The sequence below is a fragment of the Chanodichthys erythropterus genome, chromosome 16 (genome assembly GCF_024489055.1).
Source record: "Chanodichthys erythropterus isolate Z2021 chromosome 16, ASM2448905v1, whole genome shotgun sequence".
Classification (NCBI taxonomy): Eukaryota; Metazoa; Chordata; class Actinopteri; order Cypriniformes; family Xenocyprididae; genus Chanodichthys; species Chanodichthys erythropterus.
Window position 1 is genome coordinate 30,269,625 of NC_090236.1, and position 20,298 is coordinate 30,289,922.

Below are 20,298 nucleotides of genomic sequence, written 5' to 3' on the forward strand. Positions count from 1 at the left end.
AGGTGTGTTTATGAATTATACAGACTGCAAGTGTTTAATAATGAAAATAACGACAGCTCTTGTCTCCGTGAATACAATCAGAAACAATGGTAACTTTAACCACATTTAACAGCACATTAGTAACATGCTAATGAAACATTTAGAAAGACAATTTACAAATATTACTAAAAATATCATGTTATCATGGATCATGTCAGTTATTATTGCTCCATCTGCCATTTTTCGCTATTGTTCTTGCTTACCTAGTCTGATGATTCTGCTGTGCACATCCAGACGTTTTGCCCTTGTGTAATGCCTTGAACATGAGCTGGCATATGCAAATATTGGGGCATACACCCCGACTGTTACGTAACAGTCAGTGTTATGTTGAGATTCGTCTGTTCTTCAAAGGTCTTTTAAACAAATGAGATTTATATAAGAAGGAGGAAACAATGGAGTTTGAGACTCACTGTATGCCATTTCCATATACTGAACTCTTTTTATTTAACTGTGCCAATATAAATTCAATTTTTAATTCTAGGGCACCTTTAAGAAGTTCATAAAGAGATTGTAAAACTAATCTGTATAAATTGAGTGGTTTAGTTCAAATTTTCTGAAGAGACACAATTGCTTTATATGATGAAAAGATTGAATTTTATTTTTTATTCAGATAGGCTTTTATTCACATAAACACTGATCACTTGTGGTAAACCAACAAAAGCTCAAGCAAGGTCGCATGATGTGCAAGAACCAATTATGTTAATTCTCATGTGTTATGCAGCACGTTTGAGCTTCTGCAAGAGGTTTGTTCTCATGCATCAAGCAGGTTCGGTTGAGCTTGATGTTTGCTGATCAATGTTTATGTGTGAATAAAAGCCTAAATTCAGTCTGTTTAACATATGAAACGATCGAGTTTCTTCAGAAAATTTGGACTAAACTACACTCAATTCATATGGATTAGTTTTACGATCTCTTTATAAACTCAAAGTTTCAGTTGCAAAAGCAGTCAATGGAGGGACAGAAAGCTCTCAGATTTCATCAAAAAAATCTTCATTTTTGTTCCAAAGATGAATGTGGGTGTGGAACAACATGAGGAGGAGTAATTAATGACAGAATTTTCATTTTTGATTGACCCCATTAAGGGAAGAAAAGTGCACCAACGAGAAAGGAAGTTTCACTAGACAGAATGTGGCACAATCATTTTACCTCAAATACCGATTAATCGTTGGAAATCAAAAGCAAAATGAAAAAATTGTTCTGTCTGTCATTCTGTCTATCTTTCATTCTATCCATCTATCTCTCTTTGTCTGTCTGTCTGTTTTTTCTGTCTATTGTTCTGCCATTTTACTGGTTTATTGGTTTGTCTGACGTTGGGGCGGCACGGTGGCTCAGTATTTAGCACTGTCGCCTCACAACAAGAAGGTCCCCAGTTCGAGCCGAGTCCTTTCTGTGTGGATGTTCATGTTCTCCCCGTGTCAGCGTGGGTTTCCTCCGGGTGCTCCGGTTTCCCCCGCAGTCCAAAGGCATGAAAGTTAGGTGGATTGGATATGCCAAATTGTCGTAGGAGTGTGTGTGAGTGTGAATGTGTCCCAGCACTCTCAGTGCTGGGTTGTGTCAGGATCAAAATGTGTGTGTGAAACGGACCTTGCAAATGAGCGGGAATAACGCTAGGAAATTGGATAGATGGTTGGATCGGTTTGACTGTCATTCTATCTGTATATCTTTCTCTCCGCTGTTCTATCTGTCTGTCTGTCATTTTTTCCATCCATTTTTCTGCCTATCTGTCTATCTGTCATCCTGTCTGTCTGTCTATCTATCTGTCTGTGTCTGTCTGTACATTAGCAGCCCACTCTATCAGTATATAAAACTCTCTTTCTTGTATCAAGGAGGCTGTCTACGGCAGAATCAATATTCATTTGTTGTTGTTTTCTCTGTGGGTCACATGTTTATCCTAAGAAGCCCTGACAGGATGTGTCTAATTTGCTTTTTATTAGCACCATGAGGCAATAACAGCAGTAATGGGGAATTGAATGATAAAGTGAATTTGAATGATTTAATCTGATGTATAGAGAAAGAGTAAATCATTGCATGTGCTCTGAGAGTAGGCTATCATGTTCTTGTGCACCATATAAAAATGGAAAATTGAGCATCTTTTTTATTTATACACAAATGTATACACATTTGCAAATGTAACTGCTCAGGATTCAAGCTGAGAATTGAAAATAAACTACAAATAAGATTTCAGGTGACCAACAGCGATCCAGATGTCAGGCAGGATGTATGAACTCAGTGTGACCTGTGTCTGCTTTTGCTCTGGGATTTTCTTTAATGTGAAACCCCAGTGATCACTAATCCACCTCCAGCATCCGAACCCAGTGTGATTTCATCACAGTTGACATCTTCATAAAAAAGTGCCTAGAGTTTTTACTATTGAACTAAACCTATTGGTGAAGCCTGTCTGTTCTTAATGATATTTTTACCTTAGTTTGAATGTAATTTGCAAAGCCAAATTTGCACATTCATGCTGTTGATCGCTAGAAAGCGTTTCTGCCGTTGGATGCCCTGATGTTATTGGTGGGCTGTGTAACTGTCTATAGATCTGATTACAACTATTGCCAGTGAAAATAAGATGGCAGTCTATTTTGACAAGGAATACGTTTTATTTCTGCAGGGGGAAGCATTTGGATAAAGCAGCACTGCATAATACATCACATCATGAACAAGATGAACAATTATCAATGCATGAATCCTACTCCCTCAGAATGCAGACAACTTCTGGCACAGTTTTCTACACTTTTTTATTATTTTATCATTTTTAAGTCAAAAGTCATGGAGCCAGTTTTTTTTTTTTTTTTTTTCAAATTGTATAAAACAGATCAGGTACAGAACAGTGAAATGTGAAATGAGCATTAATGTCTTACTCGACTTCAATATCTCACAAAAAAAAATAAAATAAATAAAGCTCCACCTAGTCACTGGACAGTAGATGTTGAAAACCACCAATTCTTACAGAAAATGAATAACTTCTGATTGCTTTTGCTGCAGGTTGATGTCAGTATGAACAGGGTTTAAGTTTGACAGTGTCTCTGTGGAATTTTCACACTGGCAGTTTGTTTGGAAAAGCCCAAGTATGTAATACTTGTCAGTAAAAACATTAAATGAGAGATTATCTACACCGCTGCAATTTTTGACATGTTGAATTTTAATAAATCGGGACTTTCGGAGAGCTGTTTGATGTCGTAATCCCTCATTGGACGTTGCATTCATTCTATATGGTGTTGTTACGACAGTGCTGCAATCTTTCTCTGCACTAGTAATGCAGATTTGAGTGCTGTGTTCTCCGAATGCCTGGGGCTAGTCAGAGAGCCAACATATGGCCACCATCCTCAGTGCATCTATGGAGAGAAGACAGCTGGCTGAGGAGGAGAAAAGTAAGGAAATGTGAAAAGTTTCTTGAAATATTATGAGATAAATTTTAGGGTCTCACGTTAGTGCTCATGTCACCTTTGGGCTGGTTTAATCTAATGGATATTCAGGCCTTTTAACCACATCTTTGAGTCACATCTTTGGTTACTGCCATTGGATCAAAACACCAGGGAATACAGACTGTCAGAACTGACAAACTGTTATTTCAAAGCTTTAATTTTCATGCCATCCCTCTTGAAAAGAAACTAGACCTTGTTTATGAGGGGATTTTAAGATTTATAATTAGAGGCAGTGTGGTCTAAAGAGTTGTCCCTTAGATAAATATGGAGGCAGTGATGTTTTAAAGACACACCAGTCTCATCATCTCATCTTACCCAGTATAATCCACACTGGCAGCCAGGATTCTTCAAAAAAAAATGTAATGACTGTAGACTGAGGTTTTTTGTTTTTTTCCCCCCCAAAACATCACTGATTGTGTTGATGGGTCTGCTGTTGGCAGTGGGTTCATTCATTTTTAAACTTTAAACCTTAAATGCATGGCTGTTTCGCCAATCATTCTTACATATTCGGGTCTTTATCAACTCGGATCTATATCTAACATGGAAGGATCTACCTGTCGTGATAATATAAAACTCTAATATTAGAATAACAATTACAGAAGAATAAAATAAATCATATTTTGTTACCTTTTGGAGCTTGAAAGGGCTCCGTTTGAGCAGATGTTTTATGCCATAATCACTGTCCTCGTCAGAGCTCATTTCCCAGTAAATTCAGCAAATAATGGGCTAGTTTTATGGTTGAGGTCACGAATATGAGCCCAATCGCGATCTCAGACATATTCTCAGAACGATATAATTTTCAACTTCTTCAAAATCAATATTTCGATCGCTAACAGCTTCACCAGATCCATCCAGTAACAGTGACAGTCATATTTGATTGCGTTCAGTAGGCCTACTTGCTCTGCAGTAAATCGCTGAGCCATTTCATGTTTCTCTTATTATTTCGTTTTCTGTCTAAATGAGTCGTCACTTCATCATTGTGTATCAGACATTGCCACCTTGTGGAATAAAGGTGAATTGCACTTATTCTGTCATCTAAGATTCAATTATTGTTGTGCAGAAAAAAATATATGGACACTCATACACACCTCGGGTCGTTTGCGACCCTATACAATTTGTACAAAAAAATGAATACAAAAATAGGCATTATTTTATAATTTTATGATTTTTTTCTTGTTATATTCTTTATAATGAATTGATTGAGGAATACCAAGAAGGTTGATGTCTAACCACAGCACACCTTCAGGGGTCTAGTGGAGTCCATGCCTCGACAGGTCAGGGCTGTTTTGGCAGCAAAAGGGGGGCCAACACAATATTAGGAAGGTGGTCATAATGTTATGCCTGATCAGTGTATCTGTGGTTGAGAGATTGCACATAAACATATCTATGATATATCGTCGGTTCTTCTTCTTCTGCACTTTTTCCTGTTGTGGCTGTTAGCAAACAGTGTTGCATTACCACACACGCCCCCTTCTGGATTGGAGTGTAGATCGCCTGTGACTAACTGTATTCATCATCTGACAGTATGCAACGAACCGTGACATCCATACAGGGACTGTTCGGGATGAATACATGTACCGTTGCACTCCTAGTGTTAGGCCTATTCAGCTGCATATTTTATTATTAAAATATATATTTCCTTTTTTTTTTTCCGTATCTGTTTACATTCAGTTTAGACATAACCGATTTATTAATGCCTATGCAAGATGGAAATTTACAATTTTTTCTATTTACTTGATACCAAAGTACTTTTAGCATCTATAATTTAAAGAAAAAATGACTGGTTTGTGTAGATTGCGGTGGCATGATATAACAATCCTCTCGTGTCACTCTGGAGCTAGCTGTTGAAAGACGTGTGATGTCGATAATTAGAGATAGTGTGTTGCTCTACATTGGATGCACCTGCGAGCCGGAGGCAGATATAATTTGGTAGGGCTGTGCAATTGATAACTGCAATTTGTTTAAACTTCACATACTGCCAAAGCTCAGAAGGGAGCAGGAGCCTGATGTGACGCCTTGGCTGGGTTGACTCTGGCAAGAGATGTGACAGACATGACCTGACCTTCTATCTGTGCCTGACATTGATTTGAGAGTGGGAATTGCTGTGCATTGTGGTGTTTGTTAGGGTTGAAGCCAGTATGTACCCAACTCTAGCTGTGTTTGCGTCATTGCCTTTTGCAATCCATTTTACTTCTGTAATACAATATGTATTTGTAAGTGAAACCCCCAAACAGCACTGGACCTCACTGACTTCAGTTGCATGAACAATAAAAACAGTTTTAATAATATATTCATCTTTGTTCCACAATGGAAAGACATACAGGTTTGGAACGACATGAGGGTGATTGAATGATGCTGTACCACTGGACTGTAGATACAGCACTGTGTCCAGTCATCCCCATCCAGTGTGGGCCCTTCCAGATGTCCTCGCCACAGAGACCCGGCCAGACGAATTATGAGATGGCTAATTGAGGGAGCTGTCAGGGTTGACATTGAGAGGGCACCTACCTTCTCTTCATCCCCTTCAGAACACCACTGTGTGTTCAGACGAACAGAGCAGCACCATCTGCCTGGTACGCAGCAGGCCCTTATCACACGCTGCAACACTGCCTTTGGGGTAGTGTGCAAAGTCTTTGAAGTGGAGTGTAGCGAAGTTTAGGATTTTACACTTTGTTTATGTTCCAAATGTTCTACTGAAGCTGTTATTCATGTTTATTTTATCATAATAACATGCAGCTTTTGATAAAGTGTTAATGGCTTGGTTTTGCTCCGTATTTGTCTTTAGTATAACTAATTGACAAACCATTAGCGTGCAATACTTCATCCTCACCACAGGGAGCAGACAATGAGTCTGAAAGCATAATCTGTCTTGTTCTCGGGAACACGCTCAGACGTTAAGCGAGTCATGAATGAACGTGATGGGCAATTTCTTCCATTAATGTCATCCATTCCCCACTATTACTTTAATAAAAAGGCATTACACTCTCGTGCATGAATGTGCGGCCTTTAATTCCTCTGCCGGGACACAGATTCAGTTAGATGATACAAACTCTTCGCTTTGCATCAGTAAGGGTAAAACATTAAACCTTGGAGTGTGTGTGTGTTTAGACAACAGTGTTTGCTTATTTTCAGCATTTGCAAATCTTAACACGAGCCTGAGCTTTACAGCTCAAGCAGAGGATTCCTACTGAGAGAGGTAGTGAAGTAAAAGGCAGGAAGTTTAGAGAAGCAGCCAGGGGTTAGATGTTGACAGGTGGGTTGTTACAATGTCGAGCATTTGTTTGCACAATGTTGTGCCGTTTTTTAAGGCTGACTGCACAGACCACTCCGATGACGCTTTAACTGTGACGTCCCTCAGGCTGCAACTGCAAAATCCTCCCACTGTCTCTAAACTGAGTTCTTGGCCCAGCATCAGCTATCATTTAGACTCATAGTCAAAGGATGGAGGCTATTTTAGAGCTGTCCTGTCTGTGTACGCCAGGAAAATACCACAGCTGTCATTGCTTGAACCGACGATCAATGTTCTCCTTAAGTTACACGAGTGTGCAGCCTCGCAGGTCCAGTGTAGAGAGAAAAAGAAGTTCATACTTGAAATGCGTGGAAAATGGCTGGATATGTCTTAAATCAGCGCTAAATGTATGGACAGTGTTTCATCTGTAGTCCATCCGCATGCCCATTGATTTTTAGTATGGAACTGAAGCTGTGGGGAAAACTGCGGAAATATGCAGCGTTGGGTATTTCACAAGATAAGGACTGAATACTGGAACAGTTCAGTTCATAGAAGCACCAAACAAGTGTTTGTAAAAGTTATTTATTAATTAATTAATTTAAGAATAAATTATTTATTGCTAATAAATTTGACTTAACATTTCACAATTACAACTTTGTTTCTTATAATTTTGATTTTTTTTTCTCCTATTTGCGACTTTATTTATTTCAATTTCATTTAGTATCTCAAAATGTGACTTTGTCTTACAGTTGTGACATTATTTCTCATAATTTCGCCTTTTTATCTTACAGTTGTGACTGTATTCCATTGTGTGACTTTATTTCTTATTATTTTCCCCTTTTTTTTGCATGTGAAAACAAAACACCCTTCTCAGCAAGTATTCTCATAAACACATTCGGTTATGCCTTGTGAACATAAACAGTTAAAACATAAACAAATCAGATGAATATCATCATATTGGATTTGTAAAATTAGGTCTTAAAGTGACAGCAGCATATAAATACCTGCTGCTGTCTGTCATTAATGTTAATCAAACTTTAATTATATACAGTACTTTAAAGAGTTAGTTCACCCAAAAATGAAAATTCTGTCATTTATTACTCACCCTCATGCCGTTCCACACCCGTAAAACCTTCGTTATTCTTCGGAACACAAATTAAGATATTTTAGTTGAAATCCGATGGCTCAGTGAGGCCTCCATAGGGAGCAATGACATTTCCTCTCTCAAGATCCATAAAGGTACTAAAAACATATTCAGATCAGTTCATGTGAGTACAGTGGTTCAATATTAATATTATAAAGCGACAAGAATATTTTTGGTGCACCAAAAAAAACAAAATAACGACTTATTTAGTGATGGCCGATTTCAAAACACTGCTTCAGGAAACTTCGGAGCACAATGAATCAGTGTATTGAATCATGATTCAGATCGCATGTCAAACTGCTACCGGCTGAAATCACGTGACTTTGGCGCTCCAAACAGCAGATTCAATACACTGATTCATAACACTCCGAATCTTCCTGAAGCAGTGTTTTGAAATCGTCCATCACTAAATAAGTCGTTATTTTGTTTTTTTTGGTGCACCAAAAATATTCTTGTCGCTTTATAATATTAATATTGAACCACTGAACTCACATGAACTGATTTAAATACGTCTTTAGTACCTTTTATGGATCTTGAGAGAGGAAATGTCATTGCTCCCTATGCAGGCCTCACAGAGCCATTGGATTTCAACTAAAATATTCCGAAGATTAACGAAGGTTTTTCGGGTGTGGAACGACATGAGGGTGAGTAATAAATGACAGAAATTTAATTTTTGAGTGAACTAACCCTTTAATTTGATATATAATTATATTTAATTACTTATTTTTACAGTGAATACTATGCAGTGTTATTTTACAATTATTACTTTTCTGAACCTGAATACTTCTATTAGACTTTACTCTATAACTTTGTTCTATTGTATATATTGTGTTTATATGTTTATAATTATTATTCTGATACTGTTAACCTGATTATTATTTTATTATTATCATGTTTTGCCAAAATGTGATAAATAGTTTGTTTACCGAAGTGTTTCAAATAGGCATTTTGTTTAGTGGAATTTATTTATAAAGACACAGTATTCATGTAGATGGGGTGTTTCTGTTCAGGTGCCAAAGGGTTTCTGCCCAATTTTTCTCAGCAAGAACAAAAATCAGAGGAAGCATTTCTGATGATACAGTATGCCTGTTATTCCGAAACTCCCCATTCTCTGGTAGTGTTGAGCATGGAATCCAGCAAAGTGTCTGTGGGGATGTGTGTGTATGTGTGAGGGGTGAAGTGTGATTGTACATGACGTGCATGTAATACTGGTGCGGGCTGAGCTCGAGGCTGAGATATGGATGGGATAATACTGCTGCTGGAGAAGAAGGCCTGTCACAGTCACTCTTAGTTGATGCCTGACTCATATATACACACACACACACACACACACACACACTCTTAAACACTTTCACAAGTGCAGCAGTGGGAAGCGAGCATTTATCAGTGGAAGCTGTGACGACGCGCTGCCACATTATTCCACATTTTCAGACTGGAGAGTCGCTGCTTGGATGGCTTTGTCAGCTTCTTGTTATCTGCCTTGGTTGAGGAAATTATTCTCCATTCTTTTCCTTCGTTCTTTTGTCATTACTTAGGAGATATTTTATTTTATTGCTGACAAAGTGATTGAGTGAGGATTTAGAGTACAAATACCTTTGCATATTCATACACACATTCGCAGTGAAGATCATTTCCAGGGCAGTGTGCCAGACACAGGAGTGGACAGTGTGTCTGGTAAAGGTATTTGAGTAACAGTAATTAGTTACTCTACTTAAGTATCTTTTTGGCTACTTTGTACTTTGACTGAGGATCATAGCAACTTTTACTTTCTACTTGACTACATTGTTGAAAAAGTATGTACTCTTAACTTCAATACATTTGTAATGAGTAATGCAGTCACTCATTACATTTTGCATAGCAACTTTTTCTGCAGCAGTTTATTTCTGCTTCAAAAGAAACAATATCGCCATCTACAGAGCATTGAAGCATTGCTTTTTTTGCCCTTACCAAAGTCTTTTTTTAAGGAAAGCCTGTTTATTCAATGGCCTCCGGGCATCTAAAATCTGAACTAAAATCTGACATGAACTGTCACATAAATGTTGGTTGTTACGTCCAATAGTTTATATTTAAAGCTGGACCAGCCAATGCACACGTGCATACAGAGCTTCTAACTGCAGCTGCAGTGATGCAGTGACTTTATCAATCAGCAGTTGGCTCTTTTATTTAAAAGGCAGGACTTTTTCCACCATATTGTCCATTGCACTTTCTCCCATTCATAAGTAATATGAGTCTTTTTTTTATCTAAAGTCTTTGCACTTACTCACTCGCCCTTACTTTATGCCAATGTGAGTGCATTTGCTTGTAGTTGCTGAATCACAGGTGTTTTATATATGAGATGAGAACATGGCTGCATGTCCATTTTGACTTGACATTATTTTATTTATCCATTATATTGATATTTTTTTTAAGGATATTGGTTTACTCATGCCTTTTTTAGGACTTGAGATTTTTTTTTTTTTTTTTGCGGTAATATTGAGGCGTTCATTTATATTTCGATTTTAGAAAATAAACACATGATTGCTTTCCTCACAAATCAGCTGTTTCTTGTTTTTCATTGGCATGTCTTTTAGGTGTTGAGGGCTAGATTCAGTATGAGTAAAATACTCAAGTATTGTTACAATCAGATACGCTAAGACTTTTACTCAAGTGGTATTGGAATTGGTAACTTGTAACTTGTACTGGAGTCATTGTTATGATTATATTATATGCAAAAAGGACAATAAAATGCCTCAAAGGAATACTATATAAACTATATTTCAATTTTTCTAAGCCTTCTAAGGCCATGGAATAGCTTTGACTGAAATTATATATGATGTGACATCAGCATGCCTAACATACATCTACATTATCCATTGTATGTATATATTTTTTTTTAGATTTATTTTAATCTGCACACAGAGTTCATCATAAGATTATCAGCAGTGTATTGTGTAGTAGAAGTCAACTCATTGCATTTTGTTCAACCTTTTACCCCCAGACTGTGAAAATCTGCAGATCATCCCCATAAACCTAATATCTTCTCTATAGAGTCCAGCTGGAGACCGTTGCTGCAGTCATTACATAAAAACTATGTCACTGTTACTCTTTGTATGTCATTTTAATGTCACTATATTAAACACGAGGCAAAAAAGCCACCAGAATAGTGTGTGAGTGGTTGTCGGACAAAGTTTTGCCCTGGGACCCATAGTTTGGCTGGTACTTGACCTTTCTTCTCATATGGCCGCCTGTGTATTTTTTTAGCCAGACGGCTTGTGTTAATTGCCTCTCATGGGGCAAAACGACAGCAAGCACTCTCTTTTCCCTCTTGAGCTCTCTCTTTTTCCTCTCAGGTCTCATCTGGGAAGAATTAGACCACATTAAACACTTTGGCAGCTTTAGATATCGGAATGAAACCCAGAGATTCCTGTCCAGGCCGGATTGCTTCTTTTTGTGGTCTTAAAAATCAGTCAGGATTATGCTGATTAGCCAAGCATATACGACACTGTCCTTGAAAAAGATCCCACATTAGGGCACTCAATATGCATGCGAATACTTGCGATTATGGATGTAGAGTATAATTCATTATGATGTTTCTGTATGGCTGAAAGACCATTCGCCTGAGGAAATGGAGGTGGGTTAATTCTGTCAGTTTGTCATGTGAAACAACCCTGTCAGGGTGTTCAAGAACATGAACGTGCAGAGAGCGTCCTGTCATTGTAGGAGAGACGAGTCGGCGGGCCCAAATTGATTTTTCTGCGACCGTATCATTCACCTTGTCCGCTGAGCTCAGGGTCAGAGAGCGGCAGACACAATACAAATGCTGTCAGTGACAGGAGGTCAAGGTTTAAATGCTTAAACGCACATTGTATCATCTTTCGCACACAGTGATATGCACTACTCTACATGACCATCTGCACATAAAAGGAAACTTATGTGTGATATTTTAATGAGAGTAACGATAACTTTAATCACACTGAGGCTGAAATCTGCTATCAAATTGTTAACATGATGTATCTCTCATATTTAGTAAGCAAATATGTCGTCATATACTCTTTCGGGAAGCTAAAAGCATTACACGTTTTTGTGCAAGTGTTTATTTTCTCAAACTAACAGCAGTAATTAAATAAAACTGTTAAAATATGGTAACTAGTAATAAGCTGTTGCTTTCATTAGGGTTTTATCGCTGTTAAGTATCAGATAGTTGTGTGTTCCAACACCATCACATAAAGAGTTTTATCAGAAACATCTGTTCCTCTTCTTTTGGAACAGTTGCATTAAATCCAGAGTTGATTGCATCTCACATTTTGAAGGTTTTCCTAACGGGCTCTCTATAGTCTTTAAGCATTCTGGCTGGCAGACCAGAGGAGACACACTGACTTGAGCTGTGCCTGTATGTGTGGGTGTGTTTACACTGCACATCAGCAGGAGTGCTAGCTCAGCCCATCTCTTCCCTTTACATTTACATTTTAGTCATTTAGCTGACACTTTCCATTAGTATAGATGAGAAATGGAGGAATTAGTAAGGCAAATATAGGATGTTGGAGCAGGTTTCCTGCATCTTCCTCACTTGATGGCTCAGGTTGAAATGGTATCTGAGTAATACTGTATGTCCCTGAAATTGGGGTATAAAATTTTTAATTTTGTACATTTATTTTTCTTATTTTTATTAATAATTTATTTAATAACCAGAGATGGAAACTTGAGTCTGCAACTTGGACTCGAGTTGCACTTAAGTCACAAAAAAAATGACTTTATTCATGCTTTATTCATTAATTCCCTATCAATATGTGCTGCAATAAACACACCAAGCCAGTGTTATTATATCGTGCATGATGCATCTGAAGGCACGCATTGGAAAAGTGCTCTTATATAATGTTATATAAAACATTCCAAATGGTATAATGTTACTATATAGTTATATAGTTATAGCTCAAAGACCTGTGTCTTGACTTGACTTGGACCTCAAAGACTTGAGACTTGACTTGGACCTCAAAGACTTGAGACTTGACTTGGACCTCAAAGACTTGAGTCTTGACTTGGACCTCAAAGACTTGAGACTTGACTTGGACCTCAAAGACTTGAGACTTGACCCTCAAAGACTTGAGACTTGACTTGGACCTCAAAGACTTGAGACTTGACTTGGACCGCAAAGACTTGAGACTTGACCCTCAAAGACTTGAGACTTGACCCTCAAAGACTTGAGACTTGACCCTCAAAGACTTGAGACTTGACCCTCAAAGACTTGAGACTTGACACTCAAAGACTTGAGACTTGACCCTCAAAGACTTGAGACTTGACTTGGACCTCAAAGACTTGAGACTTGACCCTCAAAGACTTGAGACTTGACTTGGACCTTAAAGACTTGAGACTTGACTTGGACCACAAAGACTTGAGACTTGACTTGGACCACAAAGACTTGAGACTTGACCCTCAAAGACTTGAGACTTGACTTGGACCTCAAAGACTTGAGACTTGACCCTCAAAGACTTGAGACTTGACTTGGACCTCAAAGACTTGAGACTTGACTTGGACCTCAAAGACTTGAGACTTGACTTGGACCGCAAACACTTGAGTCTTGATTTGGACTTGGACCTCAAAGACTTGAGACTTGACTTGGACTTGGCATTATGACTAAGAATGCGTGTGGTTGGTTCATTTCTACCAGGGAAAAATAAGAGGTTTCTTCATGAAGTTGCTGTCTATGTGATACTGCAGTGATATGGACAATAATTCATACCTGAAAATGACACTGTCTGAAAATACAAAGTGATATGTTAGAATCAAGGGGCAAAGATTTGGCTGATTAGCATTGGCCCATTAGCCCCTGCTGGAAAACTGCATGACTACACCATTATGCTACTGAAAAGCATTCTTTATTGATAACTTTTCAAAGTGCCTCTGTATTTTGCCAGCAACATATAAGTACAAATATTTCATAATATTATATACACTACCAAAAGTTTCATATAGGATGCATTAATTTGATCAAAAGTACAGTATATACATTTGTAACATAATTTAAACAAAAGATTTCTATTTCAAATAAATGCTGTTCTTTTGAAAGTTCTATTCATCAAAGAATCCGTTCTACAAAAATATTAAATATGAATGCATCCTTGATGAGCACGAGACTTTAAAAAAAAAAAAATCTAACAACACTAAACCTTTGAACCATAGTGTATGTTTCATAAGATCTGTTTATACTGTAGATGAAGATGTTTAGCCAGTGAGATGTTTAGACATTTCTCCCCAGCCTTTGCTTTTTACATGACATCTCAAACACTAGCAAGATAGTCACTAGCGAGAGGCTTGGGGCTAAGTTGTTATGATGTCATGTTCTTGTGGCTTCAGAGTCACATGATATTTATAACTCAAGTGATTGGCTCAAGATAATGTGTGCTTATGAGCAAAGATAGCATTGAGCAGTTTGCATACTTCTGAGGGGTCCTTTTTCTTCCTTTTAGATGCTTTCTGCAGGTATTATAGGTGTTATTATCCAGGCTGCTACTGTAACCTCCGGCCAGTTTCATGCTAAATGCTATTCTGTCCACTAATTACCTTATGTGAGTAACCTATGACCATTCTTACAGTATATTAACAATCTGTCTTTCCCAGTTATTGTAGTGTCATCTATTAGGACGCGTTTGAAAGTAATTGTCAAACACTCCTGTGAACATCTGTTTTGGTATAACAACAAACGCCAAAGATAATGACACAATCAGCAGCAGTCTCACTTGTAATTATACAAAAACAATCACGCTGTACAACAACGCAGCTTTACTGATCCCCTTTATCACTACAAACCCAGGTGGACCATGAAAAGAGAGTTGATTAGAGAGGGAGGGGGTGAAATTAGAGGAGAGGATGCCTCTATGACAGAAATCTCTAGAGCTGGAGCAGCATCTGATCTGCAGGCTGTTATCTCAGCAACACACACTGCAGCTCAAGAGCAGAAGTTTGTCCTGAACTTACTAGCTAGTTTTTCTGAGATTATACGAAACATTTGTTTTTGGCTGCGGTCGTGTGTGAACCTCTACGTGGATGGATGTGTGTGAGAAAATGAAGGCGTGAGAGACCGAGATTAAGTCGGTTGAAGCAATTGTGTGTACTTGCACTCTTTGATACTCTGTTGTTTGGGGAGATGGATTCTGTTATTCAAACACATGCCTTGACTTTCTCTGTGTGACTGGTTGTCAAAGAAGCAAACAATGGGCACCTTGGCAGAGAAAATGTGATAAGACTTTCTGTGAACAACACCATTTTATCTTTAGATTTAAAAGGTAATTCAAGAGGGGAAATTATGAAAGCCCGTTTTCAGTTCACATTTATTTGTATAGTGCTTTTCGCAATATATATCGTTTTTAAAGCAGTTTTCCAGAAAATGCATGTGTCTACATTACAGTATAGAGGTGACTGTGTCCAAGTAATGTATTTCAGAAATGTACATATACAAATCACTCAGTTAGCTAATAATGTATTGATTTAAGGCAGAAACAGTGAGATCATTGAAGTAATAAATTCATTCATGTTGTTAACAAACTTGATATGATATATATATATGGAAAAAAAATCATGCTTTGATAAATCTAATAATCTTTAGTAAATAAATAATTAGGATGACTTCATATTAGTGATATGAAGTCATCATTTTAAGATAAAAAGTCATAATTATGACAAAGTTGAAACTGATGTACTAAGTCAATATGGCATAATGTGACATAAAATGGCAAATCTAAATTGACATGGTTGATATCAGATTAAGTCATTATGACATTAATAGCAATTCTTTTTATCCCATAATTATGACTTTGTGACTGGTATCATAAACATGAATAACTTTTACAAAAGATAATGATGCTTTTATATTATATCTTGACTGTTTTTTAACCCTTATATCTCACATATCTAAGACCCCATTTCAGGCCATTTAATAGCTTGAAAAATATTTAATATTGAGATAAAGTGTCATCGTGATGTTGATACATTTGTTTCTCTCATGATTAAGTCAGAGGTGCTCAAATTTAATTTACATGATTTAATACATACAGTGGCAAAATATGACAAATAAGCGCTATGCTTTTTGAAAAAGAGAAGTCACTGAATATATGGAGAGAGAGAAAAACCAAAGAGTAGGAGAAAGAGGAAGTGAAATCAGACGGGACATTAACAGCTGGTCTCTGTCTCGCTTTAGCCTGCCCCCTTGTGGTTGTTTTGAAGAAGACAAAATAAAGAAAATATATGCCTTGCTCACACTGACTCTCTCACTGTTTATCTCGCAACACACACCTCTAACTGCGGCTTTATGCGGCCATCGTTTAGGGATTTCATGTTTACCCGGGTTGTGAGGGGTGTTTCACTCTTTGAAGTGAAGTGCTGGAGGAAATGAGTCAGTGCTCCACCAGCACTGTGTCAAGCAGTAGCACTTCAAGATAACACTTTCAGTGTCAACAGATGGCCCACTGATATAATAGGATTCTTCCATAAGTATGTTAATAAGTGAATATTTAATCATGCTCTCTATCAGAAGCTTTTTAAGGATTAAAAATAAAATTAAAATGAATGCAGTGAGTATTTACCACAATGGCCCCTGCTGGTCATATAATACTGTGAAAAAATCATAATCGTGCATATTTTACACCAATATGTTAATAATGAACTAATAATATATAAATGTATTATTTTAAATTATATTTAATATATTATTATTTTAGGAATATATTTATCTATTATCTATAATTCTATTTATAATTGTTTTATGCTGTTACTGTCAAGTCATCATCACTCTATTTGTTTTTATCTCTATATTTATCTATATATCTGTAAGACTGTAAGTCAGAACATTGCAGGTTTACCAGTAACCAGCACATGGTAGGGGTCTATCCCAGAGCTCAGTGAAGATCAATTAGCTTACACTGCTATATATTGAAAACATCCAGAATTTGCTGTTCCATCTTGGGTCCCATCTGTTGCTGGATCGCAGACCATATCTATGTGGCAGCTGAGCTTGACCTGAAATGGTTTACGAGACAAATCTTATGCAAATCCATGGTTTGTGAAAGGACATTTTACTGCCAGATTTAAAGTTGTGGCAAAGGCAAAAGATTAGCTCACAGAGTCATGTTGGAAGCGTGGTCTGTTCTGAGTCTTATCTCCTATTCCCCATGACTCCAGCAAAACATTCCTGGCCTCTCTAATGTGCTTAGCTGTGTGTGTTGCTGAAAACACAAAAACCAGCATAACAGTGGGCGGCACTGAGTTTTTCATTCAAGAAATGGCAAGTTACTGCAAGATATGCATTCACAATATATAAGATATTTAAACAGAGGTCCACGACACTGATTTTACATTCAGAAGATTTGGTTTCGTTACATCAGCAGTCAGGATTCTCTGGTTTAGATATAAGATTATCTTGCTGTAGCTATTTTGAATCAGGCCCAGGTCTACGGGGGTGCTAAGCACCCTCAAACGTAAGCAAGAGCACCCTCAGTTGATACTGTAATACTGATGAAACAGATTTGGCAGATAATCCATTGAATGTTTGGATTGCGCCCTGGAGAACGTCAAATGCATCCATTTACAACATGTTTTTGCAGTGGTGAGCAATGTTGCCAATCACAGACATAGTTGTTTATCTCTTCAACGCAATGGCCAATCAGAGGTGTTTAAGTTAGAGTTCACCCAAAAATTTAAATTCTGTCATTACTCACCCTCATGTTGTTGCAAACCCCTAAGACCTTCATTCATTTCATATTTTTTTATGAAATCCGGGAGCTTTCTGACCTCCGACTGACTGCAAAGTGAAATGACCATGATTTTAACAGTAAAAGACTGTAAAAATACTGCGGTGAAAAACTGTCAACTGGTTTACAGAAAGTTTCCGTACTATATACGGTGAATAACTGTAATAGATCTAACGGTACATTTAATGTAATTTTACGGTAAAATACTGTTAAATTCACAGTTTTTGGAAGTGAAAAATAACAATTCATTGTAAAATTTACAGTGAAAAAACGTAAATTATCATTCCTACAATTCCCTGCGTGACACTTCACATTTGATATATTTTTGTTGAAATAACTGTTTCTTCTTAGTTTTTCTCATTTTTTTCTAATCAGTTATGTACATTAGGGTTTTATGTTACATCTAATGTTGTTAAATTAATGTTTATTGCATTTTTAAAATTTCATGCATGTTACCATGATGGTGTTTAGTGTGTGTGTGAATGACACTGTGTGCACCTTCTCTATATTAGTATTGTCCTCCTCAGCTTGTGGAAAATCTGCTTGTGATGAACTTTGATTCAACATGTGACTCTTATCACCACTGGGTTTGGTGACTGTCAGTGTATTATAAAGGTACAAAACAGATATTGGTACTTCATTAGGTTGGTAAATTAACATTATATCAGTTAATGAAATACGTTATTTTACCGTAAATTTAACCGATTTTTTTTTTACGTTGCTACTGTATTTTTTAGGGTAAAATTCTGGCAACCACAGCTGCCGGTTTTTTACCGTACATTTTACTGGGATTTTTTTTTACAGTGCACTTTCAAGGTCCAGAAAGGTAGTTAAGATATAAAATAGTCCATGTGACTACAGTGGTTTAACCTTAATGTTATGAAGCGACGAGAATAATTTTTGTGTGCAAAAACCAAACAACAATACGTACACCAGCCATGGTGAATTTGTATCCTGACTATTAATATAAAACCCTATTTTTTCCCTTCAGAGTTCCTTAGCTGTTTCCATCCTCAACCATTTAAATCATTTTTTCTAAGTCTGTATTTCCTCTGTATTTCAATTTGCGAAATGAATGTGTGCTTTTCTGTCTACAGTATCGTCATGTATCACCACCTACAAGAAGACTCCTCCACCTGTACCTCCCCGCACCTCCACCAAGCCCTTCATCTCCATCACGGCCCAGAGCAGCACTGAGTCTGCGCAGGACGCTTACATGGATGGCCCCGGAACGCGGGGTGAGCCCATCCTCCACTCCGGCCTGAGCAATTCCACAGAGAGCATTGACAGCATGAAAGCGCTGACGGCTGCCATCGAGGCGGCCAACGCTCAGATCCACGGCCCTGTCAGTCAGCACGTTAGCAACAGCACCGTCACCATCAGCACTACCCCGTCCTCTCCGCTGCCCATGCCTGTTCCTGTTCCCATACCCATACCAGCCCTGGAAGACGTCCGCAGGGATGTGCTCAGGAAGAGCAGGTGCCTTTCTATTGGCATCCAGGTGAGTGAGAAAATATTCAGCATATTTTTAATCATTGCTTTCATAGTTTCATCATTCCTGTTGGCTATTAGAAAAGCATTTAGTAGATGAGTCGTCAAATGAGTGTGGAGGTGGCTGATTTACTATGTAATGAATTTAAACAGGTGGATGGACCTGAGGACCAGGAACTAGAGGACCCGTCCAAGTTCCAATCAGTGGGGATTCAGGTTGAAGAAGAGCATGGGTGAGTCTATAGCCGCATTTACACTGCAGGTTTTGATGTCCAATTCCGATTTGTTGATGATACCTGATTTTTTTGATGACCAGATTACATCACTTTTAAAAGTGATGCGTATCCAATTCTGCATTTACACTATAGACTTGACGAAACAACCCAAGGTAGACATACTGACCCGGAAAAGCTTAGGCTTAAAAGGAATTCAAACGGACACAGACGAAATGATAATACAACTTTTGCTGTCCACACCATCTTTAAATGCCAGCAAAACATTGGTCTCTAAAGGCGGAGAAAATGAGGAGCGAAGAGAGTCATGTGATCACGGTTTGGTCTCCATCTGAGTTGACGTCATTCGCCACCATCACTTTTTCAATGATGTTCGACTCGCATTGACAGATTTCGAAAGATTTTTTTATGTTTTTGAAAGAAGTCTCTTCTGCTTGCCAAGGCTGCATTTATTTGATCAATAATACAGTAAAAACAGCATTGTTGTGAAACAGTTTTACAAGTTTTCTATTTCAATATTTTTTAAATGTAATTTATTCCTGTGATTGCAAAGCTGAATTTTCAGCATCATTACTCTTCAGTGTCACATGATCCCTCAGAAATCATTCTAATATGCTGATTTGGTGCTCAATAAAGCTTTATAAACAGTTAGTTTCAGTCCGTGATTCTGATTGGTCAATTTAAAAATAAAAGGCTTCGCTACTGACTGACTCACTCAAACCTTGCCACCATCTGACTTTTCCTAGTTTGTTTTTAGCTGATCTCCATGAGATGACACATTCTGTTGCTGTTCACAGTCAGGGACTATTTTTTCCAGCGGAAGGAAGGCATTTAGTGATTTTACTTCATGAAAGTTGCATTGATATATAGGCAACATAAGTTTGCTTTAATATTTGTATATATGGAATTATCGTTTTATAAACGCAATAAGCCACGTTAAGCCGTGGTTTACAGTGAATGTATAACAGCTAAAGGGGGTTTTAAGCACTAAATTGATTATTTTTATGCACCCTTGCTA

General features: G+C 37.7%; 1 protein-coding gene across 1 annotated transcript in view; it reads left to right on the forward strand.

Moving 5' to 3' along the window:
- The window catches only part of dlgap1a (discs, large (Drosophila) homolog-associated protein 1a), a 47,739-nt gene that overhangs the window by 20,316 nt on the left and 7,125 nt on the right, over window positions 1–20,298 (forward strand). Inside the window, exons 5-6 of the mRNA XM_067362550.1 lie at window positions 18,654–19,057; window positions 19,201–19,280. Coding sequence (XP_067218651.1) covers window positions 18,654–19,057; window positions 19,201–19,280 — 484 coding nt within the window. The remainder of the gene's footprint in view (window positions 1–18,653; window positions 19,058–19,200; window positions 19,281–20,298) is intronic.